General features: G+C 40.3%; 1 protein-coding gene across 1 annotated transcript; it reads left to right on the top strand.

Annotated features, from left to right (window-relative positions):
* Window positions 1–77: 77 nt before the first annotated feature.
* rad23aa (RAD23 homolog A, nucleotide excision repair protein a) lies at window positions 78–14,816 on the top strand. Its single transcript, XM_063904267.1, has 9 exons — window positions 78–295; window positions 5,941–6,102; window positions 6,837–7,027; window positions 7,911–7,954; window positions 8,682–8,809; window positions 9,050–9,140; window positions 10,586–10,716; window positions 11,162–11,323; window positions 11,483–14,816. The coding sequence occupies exons 1-9, from the start codon at window positions 230–232 to the stop codon at window positions 11,594–11,596; spliced, it is 1,089 nt and encodes a 362-aa protein (XP_063760337.1). The 5' UTR covers window positions 78–229; the 3' UTR covers window positions 11,597–14,816.
* The last annotated feature ends 906 nt before the right edge of the window (window positions 14,817–15,722 follow it).

The following is a 15,722-nucleotide window of genomic DNA, read 5'->3' as shown; positions in this document are numbered from 1 at the left end:
TATTTATATGTATTTTGACAATAATATATATCAAAAATAAAGGTGAACACCAACACTCAGCAAGATCTCGTTGCTCCGAACGAGATCTCGCACCTAGTTTCTCGCCTCACCACCAAAGATGGCGTTTTGCTGAGTGCTCATGGATACACACATTTTCCAGCTCGTCGTTGTCTTACTTTAAAAATAAATCAACCGCATAGCCACTACGTCCTCTCCACCTGAAGCCACCATGCAGATCACTCTGAAGACCCTGCAGCAGCAAACCATTCAAATAGAGATAGATCCCGTTCAAACGGTGAGTAACAGGAGCTAACATGCTAACGAGCTAACAAGCTAACAGTAGCTAACGTTTCTTTTCAGAATCAGAAACAGGTTTTACCAAGTCGGTTTTTACACGTACAAGTAATGTGCCTAAGGTAACTATTACAGTATTAAAATTAAGCAATATGTACCTGAAGTAAAGACGTATCGGTTGTATTATCACTTTATTAAGACTGTAAAGATTAGTTTGAATATTTTTAAGAGCAAACTTTTATATTTGGCTTAAAGCTTAATTGTATTTTATTTATATTTAACATTTTATTTCATTATTTTTTATTATTTGTGTTTCTTAACATTTTCTTTTTGATTTTATGCCTTACATTTTTTAAATGTTTTAATTTTATTTTATTCCTTTTTACTATTTTAATGTTAGTATGTTATTCCTTTAATTGTTTTTAGGTATTTATTTATTTATATTTAATTTCTTATTTTATTCAGTCCTGTGTTGGTATTAATGGTTTTTATTAATCACAAAGCTATGGGTTATTTATTACCTGTGAAGGAGGCAGATAGTATTGTTTTTATTCATTTTTAAATTGTGTTCAGTTTCAGTTCCAATCAGGTTTATTTATTAAGTGGTTTTTTACACGAACAGTCAACAGCTTTATGAACATCTTGTTTTTTAAAGAAAGACAAAAATAGTACTATAATAAAGGCTGTTCATAAGTAAAACTGCTTCGTTGTTTAGCCCGTTAGTTGTTTTTTAAAAATAGCTTTAGTGCTGTTTTTCTTTCTACGTGTTGTTATTATTGTTATGCACCAGTTTGTCATACTTTTTATGACAATGTATGTTTAAATGTGGTGTAAATACGTGTCTGTATTCATTGTTGTATGCTAAATAGTGTCTTAAAAATATCTCCGACTCTTATAACTTGTTTTCTCAGCTTGTTCGTGATTGCACCATCCATACCAAAGCAAACCGTGTGTGTAAAAAAAACCTACTTGGTAATAAAACGGATTCTGAAAGCGTCACCACCAACAGTTAGCTTGTTAGCTAGTTAGCTTCCTAGCTGCTAAACAGTCCGTTAACAAAGTCACTGAATTTCTGTCCGTTTTAAGTGTGTGTGTCTTGGTTTCGTTGCTCCCCCTTCTGTTTCGTAACACTTTAAGTGACATATTATGGGATGCAGTAACTTCTGTGATGAGCCACAGCTTCCCAAATTACGAAATGATTGTCATTGCTAATGCTAATGACACTGCTAATTAGCTTTATTGGTAGCGTTAGTTTGTTAGCATGCTGACTTCTGTGACATGAAGCTAACAAGGCCAGCGTTAACTGAACATGAGTTTAAGTAGTTCTCCTGTCACTGACACTGGACATCATTCATTTAGATCAGGGGTCGGCAACCTTTAACACTCAAAGAGCCACTTGGACCCGGTTTTCACAGAAAAAAAACACTGAGAGCCGCAAATACTTTTTGACATCTAAAATGAAGATAAGACTGTATATAGTTTGTTATTATTATTATAATTATTATTACTATTATTATTTTACCTTTCCGCTTTGTATAAACAAGTATAGTGTGTTGCTTATGAAATCCATGAAGTGCCGCAGAGAAAAAAGAATTGTATTCATGTAGTGAACACATTTTGATTTCTTAACTAATAAAAAACCACAACAAGTTAAGGGTCTCTTTCAAATGAAATGAAAGGTTGAACTTAAATAATACAGCATATATGGCATTATATTATAACACAAACAAAAAATGCCGTGAGCCGTCATCATATCGCCATTGGGCTTTTGGGGCGTGTATCGGAGCCTTGACCTGAATTTAAACATGAACTATTAAACTATTTCACATGAAAAATAAATATTTTCTAAATGTCTGCATAAATATGTATTTTACCTGGTTAATGGGACTCCTGCTCCTGAACCTCTGCGCACAGCGTCTCCAAATCAGCGCTGTAGGAAGTCACTTTCATCTTTACGCAGGACTTTAACAAAGTTCATGGTGGAAAATAGCTGCTCACATACATATGTGGATCCGAAGACGGACAGGACTCCAAACGCATATTTCTTCATGTTTATGTAGGTGTCGGGGAGGCTATTCCATGTTTCAAACACAAGTTTGTCCGGTCTTGGAAGGTTCTCAATATCACTCCATTTGTGATTTTGAGCAAGAGTGGCCTTCTGACGGGAAACATCTTCGAGATCATCTGTCAAGCGTTTGAACTTGGACACCCATATATCTTTGTCGGCTATGTCAGCCAGCTCCAGCTCAAGATCAGGTTGACTTACACCTGCAAATGCAGTCACATTTAACAGGGTTGGATCGGCGGTCAGGGAAGTGACCGGGAAGGACAATGTGTTTTTTTCCTCTCTGAACTCACAGAATCGTTTCCCAAACGATGCTTGCATTGTGGTGATTGCAGACTGCAAATACTCAGAATTTATCACCTTGTGAGCTTGTCTGAACTCTCTTAAAGAGGGGAAGTGAAGCAGTGTGCCTCTCTGTAAATCTCTGGCAAACACTGTCAGCTTGCGCTCAAACGCCAACACCTCCTCCAGCTGTGTAGCGCTGTGCCTCCTCTCCCCTGAAGAGTTGTATTTAGCTTGTTCAGGCTAGCTGTCATGTCCACCATGAAGTGCAGCTTTTCCAGCCACTCTGGCTGTTCCAGTTCAGGAAAGGTGAGCCCTTTGCTGCTCATGAAAGTTTTCACCTCTCCCAGACATGCAGCAAAGCGTTTTAGCACCTCTCCTCTGGACAGCCATCGGACACTATTATGCAGCAGGAGATCAGAGTACGTGCTTTCCACCTCATCCAGTAATGATCGGAACTGACGGTGATTTAAACCTTTTGCCATTATTTTATTGACAATCTGAATGACAACATTCATGACCTCTGTGCATTCTGGAGGAAAGGTTTGGGCACACAATGCCTCTTGGTGCAGGATGCAGTGAAATGTCAGCAGCTTTCTGTCCAGTGACTTCTGCAGTAAGGCCACAAAGCCCCTGTGCGCTCCGGTCATACTCGGCGCGCCATCAGTAGCCGCTGACACCAGGTGGGTTGTTTTTATTTCTTTGGCTCTTAAACAGTCAAGCACAGCCTCACAGATGTCCTCCCCCCGTGTCTGGCCTTTTAGTGGTATCAACTCAACCATTTCTTCCTTTGGTCCATCGGTGTTCATATATCGACAGAACAGCGCTATTTGTTCAATGTCACTTTTGTCTTTGGACGCATCACAGGCGATTGAGTACGCTGCAGCTGAATTGATGTCTTTAATTTGCTGTTTTGTGATATTTTCTGCCATTTTTATGGTCCTGTCTTTGACAGTCTTCGCAGAGAGAGGCATCTCTCTGATTTTCTGCATAATTTGACTATTGTTTCCAAAGTCCGCAAATAGGTGATCTGAAATCTTGATGAATGACTCTTTCATATATTCGCCATCTGTGAATGGCTTCCCACGCCTGACTATTTCCTGAGCGGCCACAAAACTTGCATAGGTAGTTGAATTTGTAGACTTCATCCATTTCTTGAATTGATTTTTCCTCAGATCAGCTTTCTGCTTCAGTTCCAAAACAGCATGTTTTCTCTCTTCTCCCTCTGGATATTTTTCAGCAAAGGCAGTGTGTTTAATTTGGAAATGTCTTGCGACATTTGATCTTTTATTGTTGGCAAGTTTCTCACCACAAATTAGGCATACTGGTAAGCCACTCTCGTCTGAGGTAAATGCAAATGAATCTGCCCAGGCATCATTAAATATTCTATTTTCTTCAGATATTTTTCTCTTCTTAGATTTCTCCATAGCCTACCTGGGGTTGAAAGTCTCGATAGATGCACAGCGTTTGGGCGGGCTAATAGGCTTCCGACTTCCGTGCGTGACGCATATTTTGAGCGACGAAAACTAAAAATAATAATAATAATGTAGTGAATGTAATATACATAATTCACCTCCTTCTTAAGTGTGGTTCTACACACTGTTGTTTCATGCCTGTAAGTATGACCGTTGGTTTATGCTTGAAAGTACGACTGTAAAAAGGGATCGAGGTCCCTTTAATTAATCTGTGTTTACGATGACGTGGAGCCCCATGCTTGTTGGTTTACAGGACAGCGCCATCTTGTTTTGTTAACTTTTACTGTGGGATTAAACGAGACACGCATTCGTGTGCTCAACTGTAATGAACGTCTCCTGCGTTTCAATACGATCTCCACAATAACATATTAATACAATACAATAAATAATTTTATTTTAATATTTCACGATCACAATAATGTTCAAATTTAGAACTACAATAAAAACGGACTAACAAAAATAAAATGCACTTCAAGCCGCACAGAGCCGCAGCATAAGGATGAAAGAGCCGCATGCGGCTCGGGAGCCGCGGGTTGCCGACCCCTGATTTAGATCATTCACTTTTATCGTTTTAAGCACAAGTACTTGAGTAGAAGTAGAAGTACTCAGGTCTTGTACTTGAGTAAAAGTAGAAGTACTCAGATCTTGTACTTGAGTAAAGTAGAAGTACTCAGGTCTTGTACTTGAGTAAAAGTAGAAGTACTCAGGTCTAGTTCTTCAGTAAAAGTAGAAGTACTCAGATCTAGTTCTTTAGTAGAAGTAGAAGTATTCAGGTCTTGTACTTGAGTAAAGTAGAAGTACTTGAGTAAAGTAGAAGTACTCAGATCTTGTACTTGAGTAAAGTAGAAGTACTCAGATCTTGTACTTGAGTAAAGTAGAAGTACCAGAGTGTAGGAATACTCTGTCACAGTGAAAGTATTCTAAATGTTCCTCCAGTGAAAGTAGAAAGTACTCTCCTCTAAATGTACTTAAAGTAGCGACAGTAAAAGTAGTCATTGTCTGATTGGTCCATTTCAGAATAATATCTCTGATATGTTTTATAATGATTGATCATTAAAGTGTTCTCAGAGCTGGTAAAGGTGCAGCTAGTTTGAATGGCTTTGTATACTGCAGGGTAGCTGCTGGATTTACTGCAGGTGAACTACAGTCTGATTTAAGGGCTGATTATATTTACCATCATTAATCCTAAAGAAACTAAAGGTATTAAATACATGTAGTGGAGGAAAAGTACACCATTTACCTCTGAACTGTAGAGGAGTAGAAAAATGGAAATATTTGAGTAAAGTACAAGTACCTCAAAATTGTACTTGATGTCCTCACAATTTCTAAAAGTATAACTTGGTAAAAATGTTCTGGAAAAATGCATCCACACAGAAATGTAATAAACAAGAACACTGGTTTATTTTGGACAGTGAACAGTGGGTGTATTTCTGGGGACCCAATTTGGACATGTTAGTACATTTTAAATAGAAAATGTTAGCAAACATTGCTCCCACTTTGCAGCAGCAGGGCGCACTGCACTTACACCTACAATAATTCCTCCTCACTCTAAAAGTCGCCTTCTTGCTTTATGTTCTGCTCGGTGAGAGCCAGAATGCGTAGTTTACATGTAAAAATAAAATCAGCCGGGGGATCCATCTAGACCCGTAGTTAATTTATTAGTGCCTTGTTGAGTATTGAGTTCATATGATTTGAAAGCCAGATCAAAACAGTGAAGGAAAGACTTGAAAGAGTATAGATGCCCCGAAATAAAAGCATCAGATAAGAGGTAAACAAGGCATAGCACATAAAGTAAATGTAAAATATAAACATCTCCTCTCTCAGGTGAAGGCCTTAAAAGAGAAGATCGAAGCAGAGAGGGGGAAAGACAACTTCCCCGTCTCCGGGCAGAAGCTGATCTACGCTGGGAAAATCCTGCAAGATGACACGCCCATCAAGGACTACAACATCGACGAGAAGAACTTTGTGGTGGTGATGGTTTCCAAGGTAAGACACTTACAATACTTCAGATATAACTGAAGTTAGGAGTGTTTCTTTGTACCTTTTCTAAGCTCACCTGTTAGCAACTCATTCATTCATTTATCACGGTTCTTTTGGAGGATTTGAATGTTAAGGGATGTCTGTTCATACGTCACCTTTCAACACAAGGCAATTCAAAGGGCTTTACAAAAAAAAAAACATAAGGAGATTAAAAACACAATAAAATGGTAAAATGACCAGTCGTTCAAAATCAAAGAGGATAAAATGAACATAAAACAAGCTCATAGTCTTGTGACCAGTTCATAAACCTATTGTGAGGCCAATCAGGAGTACTAATATGGACATTTTCTGGATGAAACTGCCATTTCTTATCCTGAAAATGTCTTTCTGCACCCTTAATAGCCTTCAAAGTGGTCCAAATAGCCCAAGCTATTTTTAAACCATTGTTTACATATGGTAAATTAACACAACTTATGCTAATTGTTCAAATTGCACAACACATGCAGGTTAGCACCCGGCAGTTTCTATGTGCTGGCGACACCTACTGTATATTTGTAACATAAAACTTTGGGGTCCTCAACGTTTCCGGGTTCACTAAGCTGACAGGTATAAAACACCTGAATAGTCCAATTAAAAGCAGCGGCAAAAAGAGTCTTTGGCCTGGATTTAAAAGAAGTAAGAGTTGTCCGACATGTCTACGATGCCGCTCTAACATCTCTGTCATTTTGAACTGGCTGAAGGCTAAACCTGCAGCTGCCGCTTCGCCCCCGGCCTCAGAAGCTCCCAAACCCCCCGCTCAGGACTCTGGCTCCACGTCAACAGCTGTCCCGGCTGCAGCCACCGCCGCGACCCCAGCAGCTGTCCCCATCCCCCCCGAGGAGGCCAAAGAGGAACCAAGTGCCGCAGCCACGGAACCACCACAACCCACCAGGTATTCACTGACAGCCTGTTAGTTTATCCCGGTCACACAAACATACGGCACATTGCATTACCATATATACCATACTGTATGAAGGACTATAAATACTGCGCTGTATTTATCGAGCGCCACGGGGATGACGTACTTTTGTAGGCCGACCCGGAAGTAAACTGCATGGGGGGGGGTCACTGCTGGTGTGTTTAATATCGTAGAACAAAACGTGACCCGTCTCTTAAACTTGTGTCAGCCACAGACCTTATTTCCAGCTATTTTCCAAAACCCTACGGAGAAATCCCTCTGACTCTGAGACGAGGGAAGTGGTAAAAGACTCGTTCCTGCACTAGTCTATATCAGTAAGATATTAATCAGGGTCAGGAAGCAGTGCCGGGAAATTCTACGATTAATATCTTTTTTAGATCTCATTATTCAAGAGTTTAACAGTGGCATAAAATGCCCCATCCTTCTGGCCACATGTACACATTTAAAGATGAGAGGAATCTATTCTGCTGTCAAGGGTCTTATTTTTTCTAACCTGTGTGTTATTTACATGTTACCACAGCTGTCAGATATAATCATATTTTGAAAGTGGTTTCGGAGCCATTATCACGTAGTTTCAAGTGTTGGCGAATCAGAATACTTAAAGAAAAGAAATGGGTTTAGTGATAGTTGCTCCATTTTTGAATGAAGATCAGACCAAACATGAACAGGTCTTTGGATCATCGTCTTCTGGTCTTTATGGAGGGGATGGGAGGGGCTCTCGGGGATACAGTCCAGCTTCCTCCTCCTCCTAGTGGCTCGGTTAACACCCTGGAAAGTTTGGGCTATTGGTGTCTACTGCTTTTGTTCAACACAGAGATGTATTTTTTTCAGATTTTCATCTTCAAATGTTTTGCAGCTCCAGTACCGCGGGTCAGGGTTTGGATGCGTCCTCAGCGCTCGGTGAGTAACACACAAAGCATTTTGTTTTTGGTTGGAATTTATAGAGATTACAACCCAAAATCACATAGAGAAATCCCATTGGACCAGGGACCATGCTGCCTTCAGGGACCAACACAGGAATACGACCTCCCTGCACCACTCTCAAATGTCACAGTACATTTCTGGTGTAAAAGTTGGGTTATTTTTACTGAGCCGAAACATTGTTGCCACTATGAGTCAGGGTCTCTCCGGGCTGCACACGGGTTCTATATTTAGATGGTGACAAAAGCACGCCATCCCTTAATGTGGAGCCTCAGAGGTCTGCTATGTGCACTACTCATAGAGCAGATAACAGAAAGAGCCGAGCTGCGATTAAAGCTCAGAGTGTACGTGGTTATCAGGATTTATTAAGTTTCAAGAGGCTTAGTTGTATTTTAAAGGTTAGAAATATGTTCGAAGTGCTTGATTTTTCCACACAATCTGGTGTTTCATCTGCTCAATCCCTCCTCCAGACGTGGAGCCAACTACAAGCATGATCAATACACGATGTCAACATGTACACAAGAATACACGTGGATTGTTGTCATTATTGGGTTCGCGCCCCAACGCTCAAATTTTACCCTTAAAACTGACTGATTTTCAACATTTGGTTTCAAAAAGTTGTTAATCAAGTGTTGAATTAGGGGTTCTGTTTCCTTACAGTACTTTAATTGTGTGTGTGTGTGTGTGTGTGTGCGTTTGATTCCAGTGACGGGCGCGGAGTACGAGGCGATGCTCACAGAGATCATGTCGATGGGCTACGAGAGAGAGAGAGTGGTGGCTGCACTCAGAGCGAGTTTCAACAACCCCCACAGAGCTGTGGAGTACCTGCTCACTGTGAGACACACACACACACACACACACACACACACACACACACACACACACTTGTTTTTTTTACATCAGTACATCTACATCTGCCCATTAAAAGCAAAAATGCCATCCAAGTTTCTGGTCCTTTTTTATAACTTGTAGGAAATGAATGAACAAACTATGAAATTGTTGGCTCTTAATGGATGGTGAACCCTCGACTAAAGATGGAGTCTGCTGTAATTGTGTGTTTTTGTGTGTTTCCAGGGTATCCCCAGCAGCCCGGTGCAGCAGGAGAGTAACCCCCCCGCACCGGCCCCCGCGTCCGGACCCACAGAAGCCCCGTCTCTAGTCGAGGGTAAGGGGCGTTTAATATGCACTGTTGGGAAAAGAAACAGGGGTGCTGAGAGGTCGTATCCTGTGCTGGCGCCTGAAGGCAGCATCTCCCTGGTCCAATGGGATTCTTTCATGAGATTTTTGGTTACAGCAGAAAATAATCTCAACGTTTATGATGGCAGCTGACTCACGTCCTGGGAATGTTGCTCTGCCATGTCATGTGATCAAATAGTTGTTAGACTCGTTAGTTATCACCAAACTGTGTAAGGTGAAGTCCTGTGACTGCTGTAGTTCCTTTATAGCCCAACATTAGCCTCCTTTAGCTTAGCGGTGGAGACGTTAAGTCATGTGACCGTGCTGTAGTTCCTTTATAGCCCAACATTAGCCTCCTTTAGCTTAGCGGTGGAGACGTGAAGTCATGTGACCGTGCTGTAGTTCCTTTATAGCCCAACATTAGCCTCCTTTAGCTTAGCGGTGGAGACGTTAAGTCATGTGACCGTGCTGTAGTTCCTTTATAGCCCAACATTAGCCTCCTTTAGCTTAGCGGTGGAGACGTGAAGTCATGTGACCGTGCTGTAGTTCCTTTATAGCCCAACATTAGCCTCCTTTAGCTTAGCGGTGGAGACGTGAAGTCATGTGACCATGCTGTAGTTCCTTTATAGCCCAACATTAGCGTCCTTTAGCTTAGCGGGGGTGACGTGAAGTCATGTGACCGTGCTGTAGTTCCTCTATAGCCCAACATTAGCCTCCTTTAGCTTAGCGGTGGAGACGTGAAGTCATGTGACCGTGCTGTAGTTCCTTTATAGTCCAACATTAGCCTCCTTTAGCTTAGCGGTGGAGACGTTAAGTCATGTGACCGTGCTGTAGTTCCTTTATAGCCCAACATTAGCCTCCTTTAGCTTAGCGGTGGTGACGTGAAGTCATGTGACCGTGCTGTAGTTCCTTTATAGCCCAACATTAGCGTCCTTTAGCTTAGCGGGGGTGACGTGAAGTCATGTGACCGTGCTGTAGTTCCTTTATAGCCCAACATTAGCCTCCTTTAGCTTAGCGGTGGAGACGTGAAGTCATGTGACCGTGCTGTAGTTCCTTTATAGCCAAACATTAGCCTCCTTTAGCTTAGCGTTGGTGACCTGAATTCATGTGACCGTGCTGTAGTTCCTTTATAGCCCAACATTAGCCTCCTTTAGCTTAGCGTTGGTGACCTGAATTCATGTGACTGTGCTGTAGTTCCTCTATAGCCCAACATTAGCTTTCTACTTCAGAAATCTTAAAAAGGTGTCAATATTTGGAGATTATTCTGCTAAACTAAATGTTTGAAACTGATTTTGGCATTAATCCAAAAATACAACCTCCCTGAAGCCCTTTATTGGGACTGTACTGATTAGTCGTTCAAAGGAGAATTGTTATTAAATGTAACATCGAGATGCCCCACCAGATGTTTCCTAAACTGAATGTTTCTGTCTCCAGGAGAGAACCCACTTGCATTCCTGCGGACTCAGCCTCAGTTCCTGCACATGAGGACGGCCATCCAGCAGAACCCGGCTCTGCTGCCGGCCCTGCTGCAACAGCTGGGCCGAGAGAACCCCCAACTCTTACAGGTACCGTCACGTGCCAACCAGCACATGTTGCATTGATTAGCATATGCAGACACTGGTTAGACATTACTTGGCTGATTTGGATAATTTGGTTTGGGGGTTTATTGAAGATGCTGAGTGCATTTCAGGATCATAAAGTGACCATATTTGTACTCCCAGTGGACTGATTTGGACTACCATGAGCCGTGTTGAGACCACTGGGTACAGACAGCAGTAGATGAAAATGATTATCTCTACTGGGGAGAAGTTCTTTTCAAATAATTAAGCAATCTGTCTGATCCAAGTGATCTCCCCATCATCTTCAAAATCAGCCCCTATGAACTACAAATATGGCTTTCCATTCCCTGTACAAGACATGGAGAGAGTGGGGGAGTGTAATGAAGTACATTTACTCCAGCCCTGCCTGAATACAGCTTTGAGATAATAAATGTCCCCTGTGATTCTTCAGCAAATCAGCCAGCACCAGGAGCTGTTCATCCAGATGCTGAACGAGCCGGTCGGGGAGGGCGGGGAGGCGCCGGAGGTGGGAGAGCTGGGTGCAGCAGGGGAGGAGGGCGCGCCTGTCAACTACATCCAGGTCACACCTCAGGAGAAGGAAGCCATCGAGAGGGTGAGGCACAGGGAGAGAGTTAAACCCCATTTTCCCACCAAATCCAGTCCGTGGAACCGTCGAAGGCGACTGGTCCTTTGGTGGGAAAGGGGTCTTTGTTTTTCCTGCACTTCTTGATGTTCCTAAACCCTCTCTCTCTCTCCCCTTCCCCCCCATCAGTTAAAAGCGCTGGGCTTCCCCGAGGCACTGGTGATCCAGGCCTACTTCGCCTGCGAGAAGAACGAGAACCTGGCGGCCAACTTCCTCCTGAACCAGGGGCTGGAGGACGACTGAACAGCAGCTTCCTGCTCCTCCCCCCCTCCTCCCTCACCCTCTACAGCTCAGCATAAAAGACTGCACCCCCCCTCCCCCCACACTTACTGTACAGCCACCACTCGACAGGAGGGGAGGAGAGGGGGGTGAGGGTGGGACGGGGTTACGGTTTAAACGCTACACTCAGTCACGTGCAGGGAGGCGGAGGAGACGGCGAGATCCACGAGAATTCCAATGGAAGGTGTGGTCTTCGTCCCGGGGAGACGTATAATCTGATTTTAGACGCGCTTTGTGGCGTAGAGTGGTGCAGAGATGACCGATTTCTGTAGTGGACCCTGAAGGCAGCATCTCCCTTGTTCGCTCTAGAAAGGGATTTGGGTTATTGCAGAAAAGGATCTCAACGTTCCGTAAAAAGAATATCCCCTCCGCTAAGCTAAAGGCGGCTAATGCGAGGTGACGTTTAGTCGTCTCATTTAGACACCTGTTAGCAACCGCTACGTTTAAGCTAAGCTACCAGCTAAGCTAACACCAACCAAAAACACATTTAAAAAAAAACAAAACTTCATACGAGGGAACAAGGATAGAATGCTGACTCATTTCCTGTTTTAGGACTCATTCCTGCACCACTCTACCAGGGACGGGGAGGGGAGGGGGGGTGTTGAGATGAGAGTGTGTGCTTGTGTGTGTGAGTGCGTCCGTGTGGCTGTGTGGCTGGATACAGGTGAACCTTGTAAACGGAAGAGAGTAACGCTGCACCGCCACAACATTATCAGTGTGTGTAACTGCTTGTGTTCCTCTGTTAGCATCACGCTAGCGGAGATGTTTGCTGGGGTCTGCCTGTCTGTCTGTTTGCGGGGGGGGGAATGGGAACTAAACTGACAAAAAAATGAATCTGGTTATTCTGTGCCTTTGTCCGTCCATCGTCAGAGCAAACACTGCCTGCACCACGCCACAGATTCAGGTTTAATACCAGGTCGATCACACAGGGAGGTCGCTCCGGGGTCTGATGGTGCTAAACAGAGGAAATCAGCTGGGAGAGAAAGTCTGAAATATAACGAACAATAAACCCGTTCAATAACCTAAAGCAACTCAACAAACACCGAGTCAGAGGTGGGAGAAGTACTCAGGTCTTGTACTTGAGTAAAGTAGAAGTACTCAGGTCTTGTTCTTGAGTAAAGTAGAAGTACTCAGATCTTGTACTTGAGTAAAGTAGAAGTACTCAGATCTTGTACTTGAGTAAAGTAGAAGTACTCAGGTCTTGTACTTGAGTAAAGTAGAAGTACTCAGGTCTTGTACTTGAGTAAAGTAGAAGTACTCAGGTCTTGTACTTGAGTAAAGTACAAGTACCAGAGTGTAGGAATACTCTGTCACAGTAAAAGTATTCTAAATGTTCCTCCAGTGAAAGTAGAAAGTACTCTCCTCTAAATGTACTTAAAGTAGCGACAGTAAAAGTAGTCATTGTCTGATTGATCCATTTCAGAATAATATCTCTGATATGTTTTATAATGATTGATCATTAAAGTGTTCTCAGAGCTGGTAAAGGTGCAGCTAGTTTGAATGGCTTTGTATACTGCAGGGTAGCTGCTGGATTTACTGCAGGTGAACTACAGTCTGATTTAAGGGAGATTATATTTACCATCATTAATCCTAATCTGCCTAGCAACTAAAGGGATTAAATACATGTAGTGGAGTAGAAGTACACAGTAGTATAACATGATCAACCACTTGAGTAAATGTACTGGGTTACTTTCCACCTCTGCACTTAGTAAAGTAATATGAGACACATGGTCTTGGATATTGCAATATTCCATTTTTTTGATTTAGATAAAATGTGGATTAATTGTGCGGACCAGATTCTGACACCGGCCTCTAAGGGATCCTAGTTTTACCCTCTCAGATGCAGCTGCTGATGAAGGTACATTTTTGTTGTATATTTTCTTTTAATTTGACCGACAGACATTAAACCAAAACAGTAAAATACTGCCTTTAAAACTTTCTCTCTGTGAGGTGAAAACCCATCGGTAGATAATCCTCGGTATTCATCGCGACAGGAGCAAACATGAATCCTCTTTAAGGTTTGATTGCACCATGATCTGACCGTGTGCCGGGCTACCATGAACACACTTCAGCGAGAGAGACTGGGAGATCTGGAGTGAACCCTTATCTTCTCAAACTGGGAACAATATGTTCTAAACCGAATGCGTATCCGTAATCCAACGCGTTATTTATGGAAAAACACGCATTTTTTTAGTTTGATAGTGAGCCTCAGCTTCTGTTTGGCGTAGCCAGCAAATTCAAAGTGTGTGCAACCAATCATAGAAGAGTAAAGCCAGACCAAAGCTATGCATTGATTAAAAACAGCTCCTGTAACCCATTGTGAGATTTATATAAATTAGATTCTTTATTGATCCCAAATTGGGAAATTCTTGCATCACAGGAGCAGCAGTGTGTTCATTCAAACATTTGAAAGGTGGAATAAAGTTTAGACATGATCAAATCTAAACATTTACAGCAAATAATATGAAGTAGTAAAATTTCCTATGTGAATAAAGTCTCAAAAACGCCCCAATAACACGTTAGGAAGTTCCCAAAACTGATGTAAATAATCTCAGAAAGTAAATGTGAAATGTCAGTGGAAGTCTTAACAAATATATGTTAAATATCTAAAGACAGAAATAATGACTGGCTTATTTTCTTCTGTAAGAGTCATCACAAAGATATAACTGGATCTCACGCACTGGTTTTCTAAAATGTTCAGACAAAGCAAACTTTGTTAACAAAATAAAAGCCGGCGTCGAATAAATCTGACAAATTGAATTTAAAGACATAAGTTTGTAAAATGTGAACAATAAATGTAAGAGATAAGAAACATTTAGACATGAATATGAAACAAAAGGTAAATAAACAGCAGAAATGGAAAAACAGGTTATAAATAGAAGACAATTCAAAACAACTGTTACCTCCACAGATTGAAGAACAGACCCCAGCTGGGATTTTACACTCTCATCTTCTGTGTGCAGAAATAGGAAATTGAAAAGTTCCTCAATCTGTTGGATATGCTCAATAAAAAAAGCCACCTTTAAATATTGCTGACTCATGTTTAAACCTCATGAACTCTAGAGACAGGACCAGAACCGAAAGGCATCAGCACTAACCCTGCAGAACCAATCTGAGTCTGATCTATTCTCTGCACAGCCTCCAATAAAGAGTCCTGTTGAGGCTGGGAACCAGCAGCAGCTGACCCTCTGCTTCCTGTCGCTGTGTCTGCCTTAGTTTACTTGTTGGTTCCTCTAAATTACTCTCAGTGTCATTTGTTCATTAACCAGCAGGGCTTTCACAGAGGGAGCACTGCTTCTACTTCTGTGAGTGGAGAGTAACAAGAGAACATGTTGGGATGATGAGCCAACTTAGAAACGCTTCTCCATTTAAGAAATACATCAAATAAATAAGATAATTAAAATAAATAAGATAATTAAATAAAATAAATAAGATAATTAAATAAAATAAATAAGATAATTAAATATAAGATAATTAAATATAATAAGATAATTAAATATAATTAAATAAATAAGATAATAAAATATAAGATAATTAAATATAATAAGATAATTAAATATAATAAAATAAATAAGATCATTAAATATAATAAAATAAATAAGATAATAAAATAAATAAGATAATAAAATAAATAAGATAATAAAATAATAAAATAAATTAAATAAATAAGATAATAAAATAATAAAATAAATTAAATAAATAAGATAATTAAATATAATCAAATAAATAAGATAATAAAATAAATAAGATAATTAAATATAATAAAATAAATAAGATAATAAAATAATTACATAAATAAGATAATAAAATATAATAAAAATAAATAAGATAATAAAATAAATAAGATAATTAAATATAATAAAATAAATAAGATAATAAAATAATTACATAAATAAGATAATTAAATATAATCAAATAAATAAGATAATAAAATAAATAAGATAATTAAATATAATAAAAATAAATAAGATAATAAAATAAATAAGATAAATAAATAAGATAAATAAATATAATTAAATTAATTAAATAAACAAATAAAATAATTAATTAAAATTATTTATTTTAATTAATTATTTAATTCAATGAATAA

Source organism: Eleginops maclovinus, chromosome 16 (assembly GCF_036324505.1).
Source record: "Eleginops maclovinus isolate JMC-PN-2008 ecotype Puerto Natales chromosome 16, JC_Emac_rtc_rv5, whole genome shotgun sequence".
NCBI lineage: Eukaryota > Metazoa > Chordata > Actinopteri > Perciformes > Eleginopidae > Eleginops > Eleginops maclovinus.
Note: the sequence above shows the minus strand (reverse complement) of the source record. Positions and strands in the feature narration are given on the sequence as shown.